Source organism: Alosa pseudoharengus, unplaced genomic scaffold (assembly GCF_046254945.1).
Source record: "Alosa pseudoharengus isolate Yale_2024_CS ecotype anadromous, Long Island Sound unplaced genomic scaffold, YU_APseudo_1.1 YU_APseudo_1.1_scf_1, whole genome shotgun sequence".
NCBI classification, from domain to species: Eukaryota; Metazoa; Chordata; class Actinopteri; order Clupeiformes; family Clupeidae; genus Alosa; species Alosa pseudoharengus.
The window spans coordinates 39,841,616-39,866,496 of NW_027468564.1; the positions used below are offsets into that span (position 1 = coordinate 39,841,616).

Below are 24,881 nucleotides of genomic sequence, written 5' to 3' on the forward strand. Positions count from 1 at the left end.
GTATCTTTTGTCTCCTTGTGTATCCAGACCACAGACACAAATACCAGTGTCTCCAGTGCCCAGCTGTGTGTCCATAAAGAGTGACTGGTCCATGGATCCCCCTTATCATTTCAGTAGTGGACCACCACAGCATTATCCAGAGTGAGATTTTAGATTTTGTATCCATATAAGAGTAGACAGGTGTGTGTCTGTGTGTGTGTGTGTGTGTGTCTGTGTGTGTGTGTGTGTGCTCGCACACACATTTGAGTGTGTGTGCACGTTTGTGTGTGTGTGTGTTTGAAGCAGAGGGTAAGTAGACATTCTAACTTTCGTTATATTGTGAAGATGTGTTTGCTCAATCTATTATATATTTTATCTCCTTGTGTATCCAGACCATGGACACACAGACCAGTGTCTCCAGTGTCCAGCTGTGTGTCCATGAAGAGTGTTTGGTCCATGGATCCCCCTTATCATTTCAGTAGTGGACAGCATTATCCAGAGTGAGATTTTAGTTTTGTGTGGGTGTTTGTGTGTGTGCATTTGTGTGTGTGTCTGTGTGTGTGTGTGTTTGAAGCATATGGCAAAGTAAGTAGACATTCCAACTTCCGTTATTATTGTGAAGATGTGTTTGCTCAATCTATTATGTATTTTGTCTCCTTGTGTATCCAGACCACAGACACACAGACCAGTGTCTCCAGTGCCCAGCTGTGTGTCCATGAAGAGTGTTTGGTCCATGGATCCCCCTTATCATTTCAGTAGTGGACAGCATTATCCAGAGTGAGATTTTAGTTTTTGTATTCATATGCAAGAGTAGATGTGTGTGTATGTGTGTGTGTGTGTGTCAGGGCTCGAAATTAACGATGTCCCGAATTCCGGTATTTAGCACTTTGAGTCCCTTTTCTGTTTTGTTTTTCGATGAACTAGAGTGGTGGACACTGAAATTTTGACGATTGGTCCTGTCTCGACTTTTCTGACTCGTTAACGTTCGTTTTCAAAACTGCAACTTACCGAGTGGTTAGTGGTGTTCGTTGATTATTAAAATCAAATATATCGGCGCAATGTATGATTTCCAGCCGTCTTATTTGCTATTGTGGAACTATTGTTTCAGACACCTCACAACCGCGTATAAACTTCCGCTCAATATTTGAACCTGAGGCATAGACGGTGGCCCAGTAATATCAATGTGCAATGAGTCTTCCAACAGAAATCAATGGGATTTTACAAAATGCCAAATAAAACACAACAGAAACTGTATTTCGCTACGCTACTTGTTTTGGAACATCAACAAACAGCACTAACCACTCGGTGAGTTGCACAGTTTTGAAAACGAACGTTAAGGGTTGTTTTAGGACATGTTTGAGTATGCCTGTTGGCAGCCACTCTTGAGTAGTCAAAGGCGATTCAAAACGAGTCAGAAAAGTCGAGACAGGACCAATCGTCAAAATTTCGGTCTCCACCACTCGAGTTCATCCAAAACAAACCAGAAAAGGGACTCAAAGTGCTAAATACCGGAACTTTCCGGACTGTGCACAAGTGCTCCTGGAAAAAAATGTTAGTGTAGAGCCCTGCTTCCGGGACACAATAGAATGATGTCTGGGACAACTCTGGGACAGTAGAAAAATGGCAAAGCAAATTTCAAAATAGGTACTTTTTTCCTAAACTGTTCACATGGGAATCTAAACGTATCTTTCTTGTCTGAATAAAATTATACAAAATTTGACCTGGCGTAATGGGCAGCTGGCAAAAGCAGCGTTAGCCAGCTGATCTATAAAGAAGTGGTTTTATACACGCAGCCTTACAATAGAGGTCTGCACTCCCACGGTAGACCCGCGGGACCCACGGTTCCCGACGCAAAAGAGTGCAGCGCGGGACAACTTTTGAAAGCTCTTTGCGGGAGCGGTGTGGGACAAACCGATGATTCACTGCACTCCCGCAAATTAAATATGTGCGTAAAATTAAATATGGAAATGATTAAAGTAGTGTTCATAACTAGCCTATAGTTTAGCTGGATGTTCTGTTAGGCAGCATTAAAAAACGGGGTATAAGCATAACTGACGGATAGCAGGCCTATAGCCTAACCTATAGGCTATATTGTCATTTACGTGGGTTCAATTTGTTCCAGCTGCTCATTGTCAAAACTCGAAATCGAAAGCATGACAGGGGAAGAGGGCACCAGACTAGGCCTACTTCAGTTGTTAGCCTACATTCAGAACCAAGAAACTGACACCTGGAGTCTTTCTCAGGTGTGTGCTCCTTTCGTGAGACAGAAAGAAAAACTGAATAGGCTATCCCTCCTGCATGCGGGCTTTAGCGGGCGGGAGCGGGACATCATGTTACAGATGCGTGCGGGAGCGGGACTAAAAATGACACATTAATGCGGGAGCGGAAAATCAGTGAAAATCAGTCCCGCGCAGACCTCTACCTTACAACACTGTTTACTGCTCTTCGAATCACTGTAGGCTACAATATCATTTTTGGTACAAATACAATATAAGATATCCAAATGGGATGGGTGCTTGCGTTTCCTTAGGAATCCGCCATCTTGGTTTTGTGTAAAAATAAATATTAAGTGGACTTCCGGTGGCTGCCTGTCCACGATGCACGCTTGAGTCTGAGCTCCGTCTCCTATAGTCCGAGAATTAACAACAATACTCTTCAATTCAAATACTAGACTACATATTATTTCAATAAACCAACTGTGAATATGTCAGGATCAAAACAGGTGAAAAACAACAAGTCACCTAACGGTGATTCACCGGTGAAAAAGAGGTTCAAGGACAACGAGCCTACAGACTCGGCGAACGCTGCCATCTTGACTGCTTTAAAAGAACAAGAAGATAGGCTAACAACAATGGTAAAGCTAGTAGTTAGAGAAACTGTGGAAGATCTCCTGTCCGGCGAACTACGGACACTAAAAATCATGATGGAGACATCGAATAAGGTTATCACCAAGCTAGGCCAAGATATAGCCTACCAAGCCGATGTTAGCAAGACACTACAAGCTCGTGTGGACGCTGTGCATACCAATGTGCGAGTTGTAAAGCAAGATCTTAACGAACAACAGTCAACTATCTCGGATCTCAGTGAAAAGCTCATTGAAATGGAGGACAGATCACGCAGGTGCAATTTACGTCTGACTGGCTTACCCGAAGCAGCTGAGGGTGAAAATGCTATCCAGTTTCTCCAAACTCATCTGCCTAAATGGATACCATCACTCCAAGGCCAGCCGATCGAGATCCAGCGAGCCCATAGAATCTACACCACTCGCAAAGATACCAGCCGACCTCGCACCCTCATTTTTGGACTTCTCCGTTACCAGGACAGGGACAGAATTCTGAGGGGGGCACGGTCGCTTAAATCGGTTCCTAAGCATGACACGGCTGAGCTGGCGTTTTTCCCAGACTACAGCAATGCAACTGCACAGAGAAGGAGGAACTTTGATACAGTGAGAAAGCTGATGTTGGCGAAGGGTCTCCGTCCGTTTCTGATCTACCCCGCAATCCTCAAAGTCAAAGTTAAAGGAGAAGTTCGGTGTGAAATTGACCTTAGCTGTACTGAAAGATGTTGCCGAGTACTTACATGTGTCCAATAGGCACCTTCGCTCACCCCCTAGCATTCCGAATTACGCCGTTTTTAGCCGAGTAGCTGTGGGGGGCATAGCGTAGCCTATGCAGCTAAATCGCTATTTTTACACAATTAAAAAGGTTCCAAGACCCTCAGAAGTCTACCAATGCCGTGTGGAGTTACTTGGAACCTTTTTAATGGTGTAAAAATAGTGATTTAGTTGGATAGGCTACGCTATGCCCCCACAGCTACTCGGCTAAAAACGGCGTATTTCGGAATGCTAGGGCGAGAGCGAAGGTGCCTATTGGACACATGTAAGTACTCGGCAACATCTTTCAGTACAGCTAAGGTCAATTTCACACCGAACTTCTCCTTTAATGTACTGGCTCGTCAGTTTAAGTCCGTGGAAGACGCCGAACAGTTTCTCGCCACTTTGGATCATCGTCCGCCTGTCACTATATCCTCCAGGTACAATGGCCTGCCTGATGAACCCTCTTCAGCGACACCACCACTCGACGACATGGATACTACTCAGCAGATTGCAGCTCCCGATGCTACCGTTAGCCTACTAACTAGCTAGAGTGGTGGTAAGACGACGGATAACGTTAACATACAGCACAATCACTTATTGTTGTTGCAAAGTGGTCCTACGACTAAAATGTTATATACGTTTTGCTCTTTTACTATTCATCCGTTCACAATTTATTACTCTTCTCATTTTATGTTTATTATTATTATACAAACAACCTGGCTTTGTGCCCGATTATGGTACTGGGTGAGGAACACTCGCCGAAAGATATGATTTTGTTGTTTCTACCACCATTTTGACGCTCTAATATAGACCGACAAGGTAGTTCTAGATATTTGATACCTAATAGTGCAAGGACTTGAGACGTGTGTTGTTTAAGTCACTGGTTTGAAAAGTTTTATGTTACTGTCCAGCCTAGGAGAAGACCCTTGTCTGATCTCCTGCGGGTGGATCTTTTTGGTTACGTTGTTCATATTGATGTGTGTTAAAAACGTTCTGCGCCAGAGCCTTCATCTATTATTATGTTATTATGTTGTTTTGTTTGATTTACTACATGTCAGCATCCTGCTGCTACAATTACGCATATGGGGGTTAATGTAATGTCTTGGAATGTAAATGGACTTAACTCCCCTATCAAACGCACTAAATGTTTAGAGTTTCTCAAGCGAAAGAGGATCTCAATTGCATTGATACAGGAAACTCATTTGAAAGCAGCGGACATCCACCTTTTCCAGAATAGAACATAAAAGTGTGTATCCTATTCATCTGCCACAAACAAAACAAAAGGAGTTGCGATTTTAATTGATAGGAAATTAAATGTAGAATTGGAATCCTCAGGGTGTGATAACATAGGGAGGTTGACATACGTACATATAATAATTAACAATATGAGAATATGTTTAGCGTCTGTATACTGCCCAAACACATATGACCCAGAATTTATGAATGTGTTATCTAATACCCTGTTGGCAATGACTGGCACTCTGCTTGTGATTGGTGGAGATTTTAACCAGATATGTCAGACGACTCTAGATAGATCAAATGCTACTAGCTTGAATAAGACAACTAGTGAGCTTATGCAATTCATGTCTGAAATGAATATTTTTGATGCTTGGCGCTTACGAAACCCAACTGCAAAAAACTACACATTCTTCTCTCATAGACATAACACATACTCCCGAATTGATTATATAATGGTATCCCCCTCTTTAAATCATTGTATAAACAATATTGAAATCCTCCCGATTATCATCTCTGACCACGCACCAGTGATGTATAGTTTTCAATTTCACCAAACCAGCTACAAACAGAGACCAAGGTGGCGCTTTAACACCACATTGCTTCAAAATGACGATTTCATAGAACATCTGAAAATTAACCTTACAGTATTCTTAGAACTAAATGTGGATTCTGCCTCATCACCTCAATCTCTGTGGGAGACCACAAAATGTTTCCTCAGAGGAATATGTACTTCATTTGCTTCTTACAGCCACAATTCTAAATTGAAAACAATAAATGACTTAGAGAATGAAATAAATAGTGTTGAATCTGAACAAAAAGAGAGATTCTCCAGCCAGAAACAATCTAGACTTTTGGATCTTAAATTCAGACTGAACAATTTACTCAAACATAAGGCTGAATTTGCAATACATCGCACCAGAGTCACATATTATTCGCAGGGTGAGAGCTCAAGCAGACTCTTGGCGGCTAAACTGAAACAGAATGAATCCTATTCCACTATTAGTGCAATTGAGGCTCAAGATGGCACCATTACATATAATCCTGAGGAAATCAATGATGTGTTCAGTCTGTTCTATTCTCAACTTTACACAGCAGATCCTACACCTGACGCTATTTCCCTCAAAACTTACCTGTCTAAATTAAAACTACCCTCCCTCAATGCTGAGGAAGCAGATCATCTTGACTCTGCCATTACCCTTCCAGAACTTAAAACTGCTTTAGCATCAATGAAAAGAGGAAAGTCTCCCGGGTTAGATGGTATACCGCCTGAACTGTTGATGGAAATTTGCGATATTGTTGGGCCACTTATTTTAGATTCTCTTAACTTTGGATTGGAAAAAGGCTCATTCCACAGGGATCAAAACACCTCTCTAATAATGGTGCTGTTGAAAAAAGGAAAACCTCCCTTAAAATGCAGCAGCTTCAGGCCTATATCCTTAATCAGTACTGAATTAAAATTACTCGCCAAAGTACTGGTCCAAAGAATGGAGCTTTATATAGGAAAACTAATACACCAGGACCAAACAGGTTTTCTGAAAGGGAGATACGCATCTGATAATATCAGACGCCTGCTACATATCATTCAGGTCTCAGAACCTGATTCAAACCCTGCTGCGCTATTTAGTTTAGACGCCCAGAAAGCTTTCGATCACGTTAGTTGGGATTATCTGTGGGCAGTACTAAAAGAATTTGGTTTTGGTAATACTTTTATCTCCATGATTAAAACTCTGTACAGTAACCCTGTAGCATGTGTACAAACAGGTAACACACTCTCAAAAACCTTTTCCTTAAAGCGTGGAACACGGCAAGGCTGTCCCCTATCTCCCCTTCTTTTTGCATTGTCATTGGAACCGTTAGCTCAATTTATTAGATTAGACCCTGTCATATCTCCCATTGAGTTACAGGGTACCCAACACAAGATCTCTTGCTATGCAGATGATGTGATACTCTATTTTACTAACATCTCAACATCATTACCGCAGATTTTGCAAGTGTTTACTCAATTTGGACAGTTCTCAGGTTACAAGATTAACTGGGATAAATCTCTTCTTGTTCCCCTAAACACCCATGCAAAACTACATGTCTTGCCGCCTATTCCTCATATCAAATGGCATACCTTGCCTTTTACATACTTGGGCATTAACATCACCAAATTCTCCAACATATCCCGTATCAACTACGACAAACTTAAGCATGAGATTTCCACTGATTTTCAGAGATGGTCTACTCTTAAAATGTCTCTGCAGGGGAGGATATCCATAATTAAAATGAATGTTCTTGGAAGACTGAATTTCCTCTTTTCTATGCTCCCCATACCGCCACCACCTAACTATTTTAAAGAGCTACAAACAATGACCACCAAGTTTATATGGAATGGTAAGAAGCCCCGCATCCGTTTCCACACTCTCCAACGGTCCAAATCATCTGGGGGTTTAGCCCTACCAAATTATAAATTATATTACTGGTCTTTCCAGATGAGAGCAGTACGAATCTGGTGTAATGGAGCCTCTGACACCCCCTGGCGCCGCATCGAACAAAATAAAGTCTCACCACATCGTCTAGAAGATCTGATTTATTCTGGTGTTAAACTTAAATCAGCACAGAAAGCATTTGGTCCAATCATAGCTAATTCCCTACATATCTGGTGTGATATTCAAAAACACTTAGGATGTACACATAAATTGTGTGAAAACTCTCCACTTTGGTTTAATTTTAACCTTCTACAGGGATCTATACCATATAAATACGACTGTTGGGCTTCCAGGGGCATTCACACTCTAAAGGATATATATACTAATCGAGGCCTATGCTCATTTCAAGAACTTAAAGAACGCTTCTCCCTCCCTGGCTTTTCATGGTTTCTGTACCTTCAGTTGAGATCTTCTCTTCGTGCTTATGGGGTTCCATGGGACACACAATTACAACCACATCCTTTGAATGCATGGGTGAACCCCTCAATACCTTCTGCAAGGCTAGTCTCCGTAATGTATAACAAACTTATATCTTTTAACAACAAAACTCTTGGGGTAATGACATCCTGGAGTCATGACATTAAAACGCTAGGCTTAGAACTAGATTGGGACACCATCTGGACCAACGTCTTCATAACATCTAAAAATCCTGCACATCAGCTTATACATTACAAATTTATACAGAAGTGCTATATATCGCCATACAGAAGATTCAAAATGAAGCTATCAAATAGTCCAGAATGTGCCAAATGTACCGAAAAATCTGTGGGAACGTATATGCATATATTCTGGGAATGTCCAGAGGTGTCCCAGTTTTGGTCTCGGGTGTCTTTATTCTTAGAACAGGTCCTAGGATTCCCAGTTCCTAAACTTGCCAGCTTATATCTGTTTAATGATGACTCTTCCCTAGATTTTAGACTTCTACATAAAAAACTAATCTTCGCTGGCTTTACTGCAGCAAAAAAAACTATTATACATTCATGGTTCACTCCAGCTGCCCCATCAATACAAGAATGGCTAGGCCACTACAGAAGCATCGCCAGTATAGAGAGGTCCTTGGCAGTAATAAATAAAGCTCGAGCCTCTACAGTCAGTGAATGGGGTACACTCATCTTATCTCTAACTAACCTCCCGAATTCTGGCATGTTAGTCCAAATGTAATCTTCATATGTATGTTTTTATATTACATCATTGTTTTGTATGTATATGTATATGTTATTATTAATATTACTTTTACTGTATTTTTCTTATTATTCTCAGTATTATATGTCTAAATGTGTGTAGATAACTCACAAGGCTCTGGCTATGTGTAAATAGTTTCTGTCATGAGATTTTGTCATGTGATTTTGTCACGTCATGACTTTTCTTAATAAAAAGTTGATCACAAAAAAAAAAAAAAAATATTAAGTGACATATGCCGACACAAACATAGGGCACAGGCGGTAGGCCTAATGGGTCACTTTCCGATGGTTAACTTACCTAACTAGCAGGCAGGTAGGCTAGGAAACGACATTTGTTTTCATGACATTTCGAACATTTTTGACTGATAGTCTAGGCCTAAGGTTACACTGGTGTAAACGAGATGACAGTCCGACTAAAACGCTGCGTGTTTTCTGTCAGTGACAGACGAAACGTCACCAATACCATGCTGAGCTAAATAGCCTACTGCAACTGTGATTTGACAAAACGATAGTGTCGCAAAGTAGCCTATAACTAATAACTATGAAAACAGTTATTTAAGCATTTGACATTTCGTTGTGGCAGTTCTAAGCTATAGGCTATTCTTGAGAAAATAAAATACCGGAGAGTAGCCTATCTGACAGTGTCACTTCGGTAAAGTTAGACAGATATTGGCCAGCTTCGTGGTAATTTCCCAAACTGACATTGAAATGAAAGACACGTGAAAATAGATTATTGACGGAATGTTTTACAAACCTGTCCGTCAAAACGACGGACAATGAGAACGTCTAGTGCAACCTTCAAAAAGAGTGTTGTGTGAAACAGCAGATGATTAATGTTAATAAAATGGTGTTTAATAAATTAAGTGTTCAGAACTTATGGTGGACCAGAATGAGTTAATTAAGTGGTGCAAGTTACTGATTATTATGCTGTTTATTACGTAGAATGGGAAAAAACAAGAACTTGAATTTGGGACACTGGTGGTTAAGTCCGGGACAGTGCCAAGTAGAATTCGGAACAGCTGTGGGACACTGAGAAAAAAAGTTAATTTCGAGCCCTGGTGTGTGTGTGTGTATGCATATTAGTTAATTTTGACTAGACTTTTCAATTTTTGCTTAGTCACTGACTGAAAATTACAGTTGGTTTAAAGTTGCATTTTAGTCTCTTTTTTTTCAGGATTTTGTCTGTGGAACTTTAATGTTAGTCTAAGTTTAGCCAGGCTTTCTCAGTTTTAATTTTAGTGTAATTTAAGTCAATGTTTAAGTCATAATTTAAACAAATGATCTCGTCATCTCAATGTTTTTTTTGGACCTGGACCTGGAAGGTCACTTGTGAAAATGAATGAACTCATCCTTAGTAACGTAGCTCTGACAAGAAGCTTGTAGATAGGCATAAACTGACATTTGCAGGGAGAATTTGTACATGGACTTGCAGACAGAGTACCCAACAGAAGTAGGCCAGTCTTACACCCTCTCCTTGCTTCTGTCTCTCTCTCTCTCAATGGATGCTCCTCCTCAGCATTCACATTTAATCCAAACATTCACAGTCGTGCAAGCAAGGACTTAAATCTGGTTAGCATTATTAGCAAGTTGTTCAAAACTGGTGCATTCAAATTGACTGTTAAATTCTTATCATCTTAATCCCGAAGGAAAAGTATTTTCCCATACACAAAACGGCCTGTCCCAATGAGAAAAAGTATCACTTTGAAACTTAAACACACATGGGAAAACCAGTCAACCAGTAGACTATGATGATATGAAATAAATCAGTTAAGGCATTGGCCATTTCTGACACATTTCCTGTTTGGCCAGGTGGTTGGTAGCAATTGTTTTTGTGTACAGATCTCGGAGCCTAGGCTGCCTACAGAGACGCGTTTTTTTGACGGCCTGCTTATGGGGCAGGCAGCTAGCGGATCGTTAGGAAAGATTAGATGAATTTTTGTTTGGGCCTTTTTTGGACCTGAATATACGCTGATACAACCTTTAAGATTGTGAATTGATCGTATCGAATTGTGAGTTGAGTGTACCGTTACAGCCCTAGTATCTGTGATCTACGTAGTCTGCCTAAAATAGAGCAACAGCTCGGATTTACGGAAATATTTTTTTCATTTATGCTACCATAAGTCATGAAATAAAAGGTCATTGATAATAATTCTCTCCAAAATTAACAAAGTGGTGCGTGTTTGGTCCTTAGTAGACAAGCGTGTGTTCTCTTAACTTTTAAATCGGGCTTCTTAACATCACAAATCATTCTCTTGCACTTCCATTGTCGTATTTTTGAGTGTGTTCATGTGAGTGTTTGTGTGCTATTTTTATTCTTCAGTATTAGGTGTTGTGAATGATGATGTGTTTCTTTGTGCAATTGTTAATTGGTAGGCACAACAGTCGAGTTGTGTAGGCTACAAGTAGTTACAATAGTTATGAATAGTTAAAATTGCTATCAATTTGATTGATATCAAACAAACAAGCAGACAAGTAAGTGCTCTCTTAACTATGGAATCGGGCTTCTTAACAGCAGAAATCATTCATATTTTATCATTAATATCAAACAGACTGACAACAACATCTGTGACCTCACTTCACTACCAGGTGATAGGATAAACAAAGTGTCACATACTACATCACATGAACAACCTTGTTTGTTGTCTCTGCAGTGGGTTTAGGAACGTTCTGACCCAGGATCAGTCCAGGTGTGGAGTGTGTGAGCAGCTACTGAGGGACCCAGTCATTACCAGCTGTGGACACGGTTTCTGCAGGCAGTGCATCAGCAGCTACTGGAGCCAGTCTAGTCCATCAGGAGACTACAGCTGCCCCCAATGCAGACAGAGACCCAGAACACAACACCTTCCAAACTCAGACACAACTATGGCACCACCACTGTTATACCCACCTACAGCCATGGCACAGCCTCACCTAAACCTATCTAAAGCCATGGCACAACTTCACCTATACCCATCTACAACCAAGACACAACCTCACCTATACCCACCTACAGCCAAGACACAACCTTACCTATACCCACCTACAGCCATGGCACAACCTCACCTATACCAACCTTCAGCTATGGTGCAACCTTCGTCGTACCAACACAGTGAAATGGCACTTTATCTGAACCCATCTACAAACATGGCACAAGTTCCTCCATACCCACACACAGACACGGGGCAGCGTCCTCAGTACTCAAACTCAGCCATGGAGCAGCATAATCATTATCCACACATCCAGCACCCTCTTTATCCACACAACCACATGGCACACATCTCTCCACAGTCTCCCTTAGATGAGCACACAGTCATGAGAAGCAGCACCCATCTGCAAACTAAGCATGCTCCAGTAAAAAGGGCCGAACTAACATGTGAGTCTAGAACATCTGTGTCCAAGAGCAGGGCTTGTGCTTGGATTAAAAAAAAAAAAGAATATTTACATTTACAATTATTCATTTAGCAGACACTTATCCAAAGCAATTTATATATGTCACCCAGTCACAAAGGGCAAACTGACAAGTGAGGCTTTAGGTATGTTCATCAAATCCACATAAGGCTTGTGCTGGGGAAAAAAAAACATTTCTATAAAAAACTCTAAATGCTGCTGACATCTTATGTTCCAATGCTGTTCTGCATAACATTTTTGTTTTAGGCACACTGACTGAGTAGTTATGACTGATGCTCATCTCTTTGTTTCTTTGTTTATTTAATGCCAGACAACTATACCATAACAAATTGCTATCAAGGTGATTGATGTTTATTTGTGTGTGTCTGTGTGTTTGTTTAATGCCAAACAGATGACCATGTCCTGAACAGAGTACTGATGACACATAAAGCTATTATGAAGAGGAGGTTTGAGAGCATATGTGAAGGCATCATAAGGTCAGGGACTCAAACACTCCTGAACAAGATCTACACAGAGCTCTACATCACAGAGGGAGAGAGTGAAGGGGTGAATAATGAGCATGAGGTTTGGCAGGTAGAGTCAGCATCCAGGCCACAAACCACAGAAGACACAGCAATCAACTGCAATGATATTTTCCAGCCCTTACCTGGACAGGAGAGGCACATCAGAACTGTGATGACCAAGGGGATTGCTGGCATTGGAAAAACTGTCTCGGTTCAGAAGTTCATCCTTGACTGGGCAGAGGAGATAGCTAACCAGGATGTAGATTTCATGTTTGTGCTTCCGTTCCGTGAGCTGAATTTGGTCAAACATGATCAGTACAGTCTTCACAGGCTCCTGCTTGACTTCCACCCTGAGCTTAGGGAGCTACAGGATGGTGAATACAAAGACTGCCACATTGTGTTCATCTTTGATGGTCTGGATGAGAGTCGACTTCCACTGAATTTCCAAGAGAATCAGAAGTTGTCTGATGTGACACAAACATCATCAGTAGATGTGCTGATGACGAGCCTCATTCGGGGAACTCTGCTTTCCTCTGCTCTCATCTGGATAACCTCCCGACCAGCGGCAGCCAGTCAGATCCCTTCTCAGTACATCAGTCAGGTGACAGAAGTACGAGGGTTCAATGACCCACAGAAGGAAGAGTACTTCAGGAAAAGGATCAGTGACCAGAATCAAGCCAACAGAATCATCTCACACATTAAGGCATCCAGGAGTCTCCACATCATGTGCCACATGCCAGTGTTCTGTTGGATCTCAGCCACTGTCCTTCAGAAGATACTGGAACAGGTTGATGGGAAGGAAGCCCCCAAAACTCTGACTGAGATGTTCATACACTTCCTGCTCATCCAGATCACCAGGAAGAACCAGAAGTATCAAGAGGAAAGTGTGACAGATAGACAGAGGCTCCTGGAGTCACACAAGGGTGTCATATTGAAACTGGCAGAGCTGGCCTTCAAGCATCTGGAGAATGGCAATCTCATGTTCTATGAGGAAGACCTGAGAGAGTGTGGCATTAATGTCAGTGAAGCTTCAGTGTACTCTGGCATGTGCACTGAGATTTTCAGGGAGGAATGTGTGTTTCACCACAAGAAGATTTACTGCTTTGTCCATCTGAGTATCCAGGAGTTTCTTGCTGCATTTCATTTGTTTGCCTCCTATTTGTGTAAGAACATGAAGGTCCTGAAACTGTTTCTTAGCAGAAAGTACAAGTCTTTGCCAGATATGCCTCTAGGTGAGCTGCTGAAGAATGCAGTGACAAAAGCTTTGGAAAGCAAGAGTGGACACCTTGACTTGTTTGTTCGCTTCCTTCATGGCATTTCTCTTGAGTCAAATCAGAAACTTTTGCTTGGCCTCCTGACACACACATACAGCAATCCAAAGAGTGTGAAGAAAACAATCAAGAACCTGAAGGAGATGCATAGGCCAAATGTCTCCCCTGAGAGGTGCATCAATCTGTTCCACTGTCTGTTGGAAATGCATGATTCCTCTATTCATGATGATATCCAGGCTTTCCTGAAGGCAGAGAAAGGTGCCGTGAAACAGCTCACACTGGCTCACTGCTCAGCCTTGGCTCATGTGCTTCTGATGTCTGATGAGGTGCTGGATGAGTTTAATCTGAAGAAATACAAAGCCTCAGATGAGGGACGGAGGAGACTGGTGCCAGCTGTGAGGTGCTGCAGGAAGGCTCTGTGAGTATCACAATAAACACTTTCTCATTACACACACTGATGCTGATATTTTTTGCTAGAACTCATGTTTGGTATGTCTCTAATCTCTAATAGTAATTTATAGAATTATGTCCTAAAGCAGGAAAACAAGTTATGTGTACTTGATTTTGCAGGGACTACAGATCATGGTATAAATGTAAATCACTTATCAGTCTTTAGTGGTGTTGTGTCTGTGTTGTGTCTGTGGTTGGACAGCATTAACTCCTTTCCTCTCACTCTTCCTGCAGATTTAAGCATCCCACATCACCTTTTATACTCTTTTGCCTCTCTTGCAGACTTGCTGGCTGTAAGTTAACAGAGAAGTCCTGTGAGATTGTGGCCTCAGCTCTGCAGTCTGCAAACTCCCCCTTAAGAGACCTGGACCTCAGTTATAATGACCTGCAGGAGTCCGGAGAAAAGCTGCTTTCTGCTCTACAGAGTCCAAACTGCAAACTGGAGACACTGAGGTCAGTATTATTGTTGACTGTGATGACGGACACATATTGTTAAAGGTAGACTGTGTTAACCAGACAATAACAGCATTGCTGTTTAATTAATTTAGTGTATAGTAAGGGTTGATTCAGACTGGCTGCGTAGCGTGAACATGGCGTGTCTGTTGCGTGTCAGTTGCGTGGCAGCTGCATTGCGTTTTCTATGTCTGCACACCAGAAATGTGCCTGACGCTTCAGTGAAATCGTTCCTCGCTTGCTCCAACTTAAAAGAGGGACGAATAATCTACAAACCGATTTGTCACCTTAGAAAACTTAAATTCCAAAGAACTAAGAGCAATGATACTCATAGAACATTAATTGTAAAGGATAATGCAACACCGATAGTGCAACAATGAACAAGCTGTTGCCAAATGGCAACGTCAATACACATAAGCCTAAAACTAAAGGGATCAGTGGGATTAATTGCCCAAATAATACAGGTTTAGCATCTAAGTTTTACTTCAGCCTTACTTGATATGAAGCATATTCAAATTACTCACATTTTTCTTTGCTCGCTGTAGCACACTCATGTTCCCGCGAAATGTGTCTTCTTAAATTCCAAATGAATCTTTACTCACTGGAACAGTGTCATCACATGTTTGTTCTTGCTCTACATTGTTAGTATCTAGTTGTTTTGTAGGAATAGTACGCTTGTAGGCCCAATGACTTTCAGTTTCCTTTCTAAAATATTAAGTGAACTCCATCCCCATCAGCGAACTTACTATGGACAATATCTTTGAAATGTAATGGTATTGGTTTCATTAGGAAGATATGAATTCTGGGTGGATTTTGGCATGCCTCAGACTCGCGGTGTGAGCGGTATCAGAGAGAAATTACAGCGGAACAGATCGGCCGCTCCAGCCTCTAAATTAGAAAGCGCTCGGCGCTCCAACAAAATTCCATCCGCTCATTGCTCACTCGCGCTCCGCTCCGCTCACTAGCTCTGACGCTTACGCCATGCAGCCAGTCTGAATCAGCCCTAAAGGTGTTTTTTTACATTACAGAAAGTTGTGTGACATGCTGTTGTTGCTCTTCCTTGTCTTGACTCTTTTCAGACTTGCTGACTGCAAACTTACAGAGAGGTCCTGTGAGGTAGTAGCCTCAGCTCTGCAGTCTGCAAACTCGTCCTTAAGAGAGCTTGACCTGAGTCAGAATGAGCTGAAGGAATCGGGAGAAAAGCTGGTCTCTGCTCTACAGAGTCCAAACTGCAAACTGGAGACTCTGAGGTCAGTATATTGTACTTCAGCTTGACTGTTGACAGGTACATAGCGTTAACCATAACATAATAATGGCATCAGTGTTTTCCTCTTGAGGGATACTCCCTTTTCACTATTTGTGATTCTTTGTTACATGTTTTACTGTATGTTCTTACAGACTTGTTGGCTGTAAACTGAGGGGAAAATTTTTGGCCTGTGCTCACCACGGGGCAAACCCTCATCTAAGAGAGCTGGACATGAGTGACAGTGAGCTTGAGGACTGTGGAGGAGAACTGCTCCATCAACCACTGAATCAAGACTGTAAAGTGAGGTCTGTATTTCACACAGTGCACAGAGCCTGGCATTTCTGTTTGATGTAATGAACTGCTAACACCTTATTTGCCATTTCATATTTGGGAATGTTAGGGGTATACAGAACATGTTGCTTACAGTGTTTCCCTCCTTTGCTGTAGACTTACCAGGTGTAAACTCAAATACAGCTCATCTGAGGTTGTGGTCTCAGTTCTGCTGTCATATATTTCTCAACTGAGGGAGTTGGACATGAGTGGCTGTGATCTGCAAACTTCAGAAGAGGAGCTGCTCTCTGTTCTTAGAAACCCAAACTGGCGTCTGGAGAAACTGAGGTCAGTAATACATTCAGAATCACATTCACATTCACATTCAGAATCAAGACATTTATTTGAGAATCATTGGCTTTTATTGTCTTGCCAATGTTGATGTGAGAGAATTCACATGATCAGTAATAACAGAAAAAAAAAATCCACAAGAGTGAACGGCGGGAGCAGCAGTGGGGGTGTGTGTGTGTGGGGGGGGGGGGTCGGTCTTTTTCTGTCTAAGCACCGCAGCACTGTAGAGAGTATTACCCAGACAATATCAAAACCAGTGTCACTGTTATTTTCCTGTTAGAATCAAGACTTGAATTTGAGAATAGGGTTCCAAAGGGGTGGAAAATTTCCGGAAACTTTTCGGAAACTTACCATGGGAAGTTAAACTGGGGAATTTTGGAAATATTCCAAATTGGACACTTTCATGGAATTAAAGGAAATTATGGGAATTAATGGGAATTTACAGGAATTAACTGGGAATTTTGGGTAATTCATACAAACTGTTTCATATACAAACATTAACATTTTGTTTTATAATAAGCAATATGATTTGTATGTTCGTATTTTCTCTTAGCTTAGCATACAAAGCTAGCTAGCATGCTAGCGAGAATCCCATTCTCTGCCTATGGTTTACTAGTGTGCTAAACTAGCAACACTGAACTGCCCAAGATACACCACACCACTCAACAACAAAATCCGATTGGTTGGAACATTTTTTCCCCATGCATATGAACGCACCATAGGTTTCCTTTATGTCTAGCAGCCTATGCCGATTGCTGTATGCATGTGATTGACATTATGTGCAGGGTAGAAATTTGACTGAAATTGCATTAAATCAGGTTGTTTTAACTAATATTAGACTGCAAGATGGGGTTTTGTCCACTACATTTAAGTTCCCTGTTATAGACTAACTTGCCATATTAAAAATTCCCAGTTTATTCCCATTAATTCCCGTTTATTCCTGTTAATTCCCATATATTCCCGTTAATTCCCATGGAAGGTTTCCCATTTTGAAAATTCACGGAATTTTGCAACCCTATTTGAGAAACATTGGCTTTTATTGTTGTGCCAATGTTGATGTGAGAGAGTTGGTCACAGACCTGATTGATTAGTATAACACTCCATCCTGATGTGTTCTATATGGAGCACAGTTAACTATAGTGTATTAACCAGACAATAACAACATCTGTGTTTCACTCTTGATTGGTCTCTGATTTCACTCTTTGTGATTCTGTTACATGGTTTATATTGTTACAGACTTGTTGGCTGTAAACTGAGAGGAAGATTTCTGGCCTCGACTCTTCAGTGGGCAAACTCCCACCTTAGAGAGCTGGACATCAGTGACAGTGAGCTTCAGGACTGTGGAGGAGAACTGCTCCATCAACCACTGAATCAAGACTGTAAAGTCAGGTCTGTATTTTGCACAGCAAAAACTGTCCATCTTTTTATTTACCGGTATTTCATGTTTGTGAATGTATATAGTATAGACCTCTGTACTATAGAGGACATGTTGCTTACAGTGTTTTCCTCTCTCACTGTAGACTCATCAGCTGTAGACTCAAATACAGCTCCTCTGAGGTTGTGGTCTCAGTTCTGCAGTCATACATTTCTCAACTGAGTGAGTTGGACATGAGTGGCTGTGATCTGCAAACATCAGAAGAGAAGCTGTTCTCTGGTCTTACAAACCCAAACTGCCACCTGGAGAAACTGAGGTCAGTTATACTCTGACAGACACAGAGTTCATAGAGGCCTTATTTATACATTCACACTTTGGGCATATAATAATTACTGATTGTGGGCACTAGAATCAAGACATAGATTTATGAATACATTGGCTATTATTGTTTTGCCAGTGTATATGTATGTGTTAGTATAAATACTCCCTGCTGATGTGTCCCATATACATTTACATGTATTCACTTAGCTGACACTTTTATCCAAAACAACTTCAATTGAGGTGTAATATTCAAGCTACATGGTAAAAAGGAGGCCGTAGGGTAACAATAATACTGCTTTTTCAAACACCACAACACAACCAGAGGATGAGAGTGCAGAAGTTTAAGCACCAGCCAGAGTGTAATCAAGAAGATGGTAGTAGAAGGAAGTAGAAGGATAGTATACAACATCTAGAGCACAGAGTCCACACAGTGAAGCACAACACATATCAGCATCTAGAGCACAGAATCCACACAGTGAAGCACAACACATATCAGCATCTAGAGCACAGAATCCACACAGTGAAGCACAACACATATCAGCATCTAGAGCACAGAATCCACACAGTGAAGCACAACACATATCAGCATCTAGAGCACAGAGTCCACACAGTGAAGCACAACACATATCAGCATCTAGAGCACAGAATCCACACAGTGAAGCAACTCAGATTGCTGCATGACCTACAGACGTGTCAAGTCAAGTGACTTTATTTATACTGTATAACACATTTTTAAAAATCAGGACTTGAACCAATGTACTTTACTGGTTGGGGCAGCCGTGGCCTACTGGTTAGCGCCTCGGACTTATAACCGGAGGGTTGCCGGTTCGGACTCCGACCAGTAGGCACGGCTGAAGTGCCCTTGAGCAAGGCACCCAACCCTTGCTGCTCCCCGAGCGCCGCTGTTGTTGGATTAGTGTGTGCTTCACCTCACTGTGTGCTGAGTGTGTTTCACTAATTCACGGATTGGGATAAATGCAGAGACCAAATTTCCCTCACGGGATCAAAAGAGTATAATACTTATACTTATACTTACTTAAACAAGTACATGACCGCATATGTGAGTAGAAGGAACAAATATGTATAGAAGATTTAAAGAATAATGACATAAATAGATAAATAAAAGGCATTAAAAAATAAGACAATGCATGAAAGGAAATAATGAAATGTTGTAAGATTGAGAGAGGAGTGAACTTGACAAACTACGGGGTGCAGGGATGCCATCCTCCAAAATATATCCACAAGCAACAGTTTGTTTCAAAGAATCTACAGGTATATCTCTCTCTCTCTCTCTCTCTTTCTCTCGTTCTCGCTCTCTCTCACTCACACTCTTGCTCTTTCTCTCGGTTATTTGCCTTTACACATAATGTACTTTTGGCTGTAACAGGCTCTCTTCCTGCATGTTCACAGTAGCTGTAAGATGGAGACTCTCGTGTTGGTTGATTGGGTGAATGCTGTTTCACAGGTTGTGTGTTTTCTTTCTTGTCTGATGATGTTAGAATGTTGTGAAGAATGCTGCTTACATGTTGTTCCTCTCCAAACTGATGCAGACTTGCTGGTTGTAAACTGACAGAGAAAGGCTGTGAGGCTGTAGCCTCTGCTGTGCAGCACATGGTCTCCCTGACAGAACTGGACCTGAGTGACAATCACATGAACATCACTGGAATTCAGCTTCTGAATGCAGGAATAAGTCACCCCAACAGTCAACTGCAGATATTAAGGTTGACATTTTTAACTCTTTTGATTTCTCTCTTGCCTGTGAAGTTTGTCTTTAAGATATCTGCTGTGTTTATTTGCTGCAGCAAATGCACTGTATGGTTCAGTAAGGGGCTAGCATGTTGAAAGGCCAAACTAAGTCTTCTGCCTCATTCTTATTGTATGCTGAGTGAAAGTACACAATGTATGAAGGAACCTGAATAGTGTCCATATTCATACATATGATCTGATTCATATTTATAATCTGAATAGTGTCCATATTCATACTTATGATCTGAATAGTGTCCATATTCATACTTATGATCTGAATAGTGTCCATATTCATATGATCTGAATAGTGGCCATATTCATACTTATGATCTGAATAGTGTCCATATTCATATGATCTGAATAGTGGCCATATTCATACTTATGCAGTGTTTCCCACAGAATTTAATTATGGTTATGGTTATGGTTATGGATTTAGCAGACGCCTTTGTCCAAGGTGTTAGTGGTGGTAGGTTTGATCAGATTCCAAAAATAATTCCGTGGAAATGCATGGATTCCAGTTGCTGCTACTGGAAGAAACTGCCCAGTGGGCATTTGATGTCAATTCAACATCAATATGACATCAAACATCGACGTCAAAATTACGTCTAGAAACAGGTCTAGAATGAAAGTTGTATCGACGTCAATGTACTGATGTCAATTTGACGTCAAGATTTTGACCTTCGCGATGTCGTTTTGATGTTATTTTGATGTCATACTTTGTTGGCATTTGATGTCAATTCAACATTTATTTGACATCAAGATGTTAATGTCGTTTTGATGCTATTCTGATATCATTCAATATCAAGCTTTGATGTCAATTCAACATTTATTTGACATCAGGATGTCATGATGTTGATGTCGTTTTGATGCTATTCTGATATCATTCAATGTCAAGCTTTGATGTCAATTCAACATTTATTCTACATCAATATGTCATTTCCATGTCAAGCTTTGTTGGCATTTGATGTCAATTCTAAAATTCTATTTGTCTATAAATCTATTTGTCAAGATGTTGATGTTGTTTTGATATCATTCAATATCAAGCTTCAATGTCAAATAAACATAAATGCGACAAACATTGATGTCAAAATTACATCAGCATTTATTGACATATATTTTGATTATTTGTGCAGAATACATATACAAAGACAACAAAATGCAGTTTGTGTCTAACTAGAAGTGCAAAAAAGCAGAAAAGTGATATACAAAGTATAGACAGGTGGTGCATATACAGGACAAGACACAGTGCCGTGTAGACAGTAGTATACAGTTGGTTTATAGAAGGTGGTTTAGAGTAATATAAATTAAACATGTGCAGTGTATTAGTAGTTATCTTATAAGGGCAGAATAAATATGGCTAAATATGAACAATGTATGACAACATGTACAATATAGTAAAAAGTAATGGAATGTTGGAGAACATTGAGAGATCCAGTTGAATGGAGAGAGACAGAGAAAAGGTTTCTTTTAACAGGGTTCCTACACATTTTCTATTTTAAAATCCCATACTTTTTCCATCCTTTAATTTACAAACTTTTTGGTAGATTTTTCTGACCATTCTCGACAATGCTACTCCAAAACCAAACGTTTGTCTCAGCATCCAGGAATCGTTGAGCACCTACATTTGTGCTTTAACATTGATGGTGTGCCACTTTTTAAATCCTCCAACTTCCAAATGTGGCCCATACTCTGCAACTTTCACAACTTTGCTACTTTAATTGTGGCCATCTACTGTGGAGTTGCTAAACCAAATTCAGAGGAAGAGTACTTAAGTGACTTTCTCCAGGAGTTGCAGCAGTTACAGCAAGATGGCATTGTTCATGGAGGCAAAGCACTTCAACTGTCTGTGAAAGTATCCATATGTGATGCTCCTTCCAGGGCATTCTTTAAGTGCATTCTTGTTACCATTCTTGTGAGTGATGCACTATCAGAGGCACCTATGACGGGAAGGTTTGTTCTTGGGGCCAAAGAGTCAGGTGCGGTTCCAAGGGCTTGTTTAGGCCAGCTCTGCTGCCACTCTGCCTCCACCGTACTGCTGCCACTCTGCCTCCACCGCACTGCTGCCACCTGTGGACAAGGAGGAGTGCGAGTTATACAACAAAATTTGTTGTTAGTTGTTAGTGGCAGCACTAGTATAAAACCTCTAGAATCTCTAAAAACAATCACAAATAGGGCAGTTCATCACAGTTCAACAATTGTGGTTTGGAACTAGGCCTGCTGCAACTGGATTGATAAAAAGTAATGTAGTTGCATCTCACCTGGCTACTTGTATTTGGGAAGAGCAAAAGCTATCAGCCATCAGCATGATCATGTTATTAGGTTGTTGTTGTAGAACAAAGAAAGGAATATCCAGTGTTTCCTCTACATTTATTTAAGCATGGCGGTCCGCCACGGTTTAAATCCTATCCCTCTCAAGCCCTCTGAAGTCACATTAAATGGGACAGGATTCAGGAACTAATTAATTTAAACCTCACTGACCAGAAAATGTAATGTCTCTGTTTCATAGCAGAGTTATTGCTAATCAGACATGATGTTGAGCAACTAGAATTGTTTTTAAAATCCCGGGAGTGACACCCCCAAGTTTTTTTTTTTTTCTGGGGGGCGGATGGGTAGGTGGACTAGGGGGTGGCTCAAGGACTAGAGTGCCTTAGCCTGGGTTTTCCCATGCTGCCTTACGCACGCGATTTTATTCACGCTGCTAGGCAGCCTGGATTCTATGGACTTCGTTTTCACCTCAACGAAGGAACCAATCACAGAACGGAGGGAGGGCAGCAAGATGATGACGACACGCCGAAGCCGTTATGAGCTATGTACAGACGCATTTGATAGACATTCGTAGCGCCCAATAAACGGCTCTGGGGATTCGTAAACCATGTTTCAAATACGAGAAAATTAATGTCTAATTCCCAGACCCTATCTCAATGAGGTCTGACGTTAGCCAGGCTAAGAGCGCCTATTCATGGAAGAGGCATGCGTGTTGGAAGTAGTTTTCAGCTAAAGAGACACTGAAAACATGTTTTAATCTGTATACCAATTACTACTATTAACATTGCATAACAAAAGTAAAACATTAATTTGTAGAGTACCAAAACCAGACGTCTTTTGAGTGTAATCAGATTATGGCAATCATTTTTACAATTGTTTACAACTTAACTCTATGTCCTCACTTGAACCCATTTGCAAGGATGGACGACGCTGAGTGAACGTGCTGGCAGTGACCGATAACATGTAAACGCGCCATAGCAGTGACGAGACGCACACACCATACAATCGGCCTGACATTTTGAGTGAACTTAAATGAACTACCTAGCAAGTGGATTGTAAATCAGTACCTGCTGACAGAGCAGTGAGGTCTGTTGTGACGTTGTTCCAACAACGGCTGTGTAGGTTCAGGTCTTTATTCAGTCATGTCACTGTCAGTTCTACTGATGACCTCGCCTAGTTTAGATAAACTAGTAGGAGATGATTTCATTGGTACACACATTTGATTTGACAGTGGAAATAACTTGTCTTACTTTTCCATTTGATCGATCTTTTTATTGTTCTATTTTATTAGTCATATGGCTAATCGGGTATATAGCTATAGAGATAATTAATTTCATAATGAATTGATGTTTAAATTGTATTCACTGTTTGATGTTTGGATTATTTCTCATGTTGAAGTCCCATGTACATGCAGTAGAGTACAACACACAGTATATTATAAAACATTCCCCATGTTGAAGTCTCATGTCCATGCAGTACAGTACAACACACAGTACAGTATATTATAAAACATTCCCCATGTTGAAGTCCCATGTCCATGCAGTAGAGTTGTATTGATGTGAGTTCTCCTGAGTTCTCTTTCTCTCTCCACTCTAAAGGTATCACCATGGAGAAAATGGCAGAATCAAACCAGAACTGAGAAAGTGTAAGTGTTGATTAATATTGTTAGTTTAATGGCATTAACAGTTACATGATGTATGACATTATTCGCTGTGACTTTGGCAAATGTATCTGTGATTATCTGTACAATGTGTGATCACATGTTGTATCATTTCTGATCACATTGAATACTGAACATCTGACTTGTTACTGTGGTATAGTGCAACATTAATTTGATTTGCCATTATCACTACCACTTTTTATAAATGGGTGTTAGTGTGTGTGTGTGTGTGTGTGTGTGTGTGTGTGTGTGTGTGTGTGTGTGTGTGTGTGTGTGTCTGTGTCTGTGTCTGTGTCTGTGTCTGTGTATGTGCTTTCTAATATGTGCAGTATTTGGAAATGGTCTAGGAAAAGCTTAATTATGAAAGAAATTGAGTTTCCAACTGTACTGAACTTGTTGAAGGAAAGTTGGAGTGCTGTTAGTGTGGAATGAAGGGGAAAGATCAGAGCAGCACAACACAAGACTGAGGGACTAAAAGTAGAAAGAAAAAGTCACTGTGATCCAGTTTCAGACTCTGATGGCGACCTTGGTGAATGTTAAACACACATATGTACATTACATTACATTACATTACATTACATTACATTTGGCTGACGCATTTTTAACCAAAGCGACTAACAACATGGTAAACAGTTTAAGTTTTAGAGCAATTCTCAACAATATTAGGACAATTTAAAAAACATAAGAATAAGTACAGTAAGAATAAGTGCATCAGTGAGTGCTGTTTTTAACAGTTACGTGTCCGTTTAAGACGGCTGGTGAGTGCTAGGATCAGCAAGACTTGTTGTAAGTGTTGCTATGAGAGGAGATGTTCTCTAAAGAGCTGGGTCTTCAGGAGTTTTTTGAAAATGGAGAGGGATGTCCCTGCCCTTGTAGGAACTGGCAGTGTGTTCCACCAACGAGGAACAACAGATGAGAAAAGTTTGGATTGGCCTGAGCGTACCGGAGGTAGAGCTAGACGTCGTTCGTCTGAGGAGCGCAGCGGTCTGGAGGTAGCGTATGTCTGTATGAAGGCATTCAAGTAGGTGGGAGCAGAACCGGAGACTACTTTGTAGGCAAGCGTTAGAGCCTTGAATTTGATGCGGGCCGCCATAGGTAGCCAATGTAGCTGGATGAGT

The 24,881-nt window shown here is 41.0% G+C and overlaps 1 protein-coding gene across 4 annotated transcripts in view; it reads left to right on the top strand.

The window, feature by feature from the left end:
* The window catches only part of LOC143127647 (NACHT, LRR and PYD domains-containing protein 12-like), a 303,167-nt gene that overhangs the window by 257,180 nt on the left and 21,106 nt on the right, over positions 1-24,881 (top strand). For 3 of the 4 annotated variants that reach the window (XM_076289299.1, XM_076289264.1, XM_076289274.1), the window contains 4 exons: positions 17,633-17,785; positions 17,917-18,087; positions 19,643-19,813; positions 23,702-23,748. The exons of the other annotated variant lie outside the window; for it this stretch is intronic. In XM_076289299.1, coding sequence (XP_076145414.1) covers positions 17,633-17,785; positions 17,917-18,087; positions 19,643-19,813; positions 23,702-23,748 — 542 coding nt within the window. The remainder of the gene's footprint in view (positions 1-17,632; positions 17,786-17,916; positions 18,088-19,642; positions 19,814-23,701; positions 23,749-24,881) is intronic. 4 annotated transcript variants of the gene reach the window in all.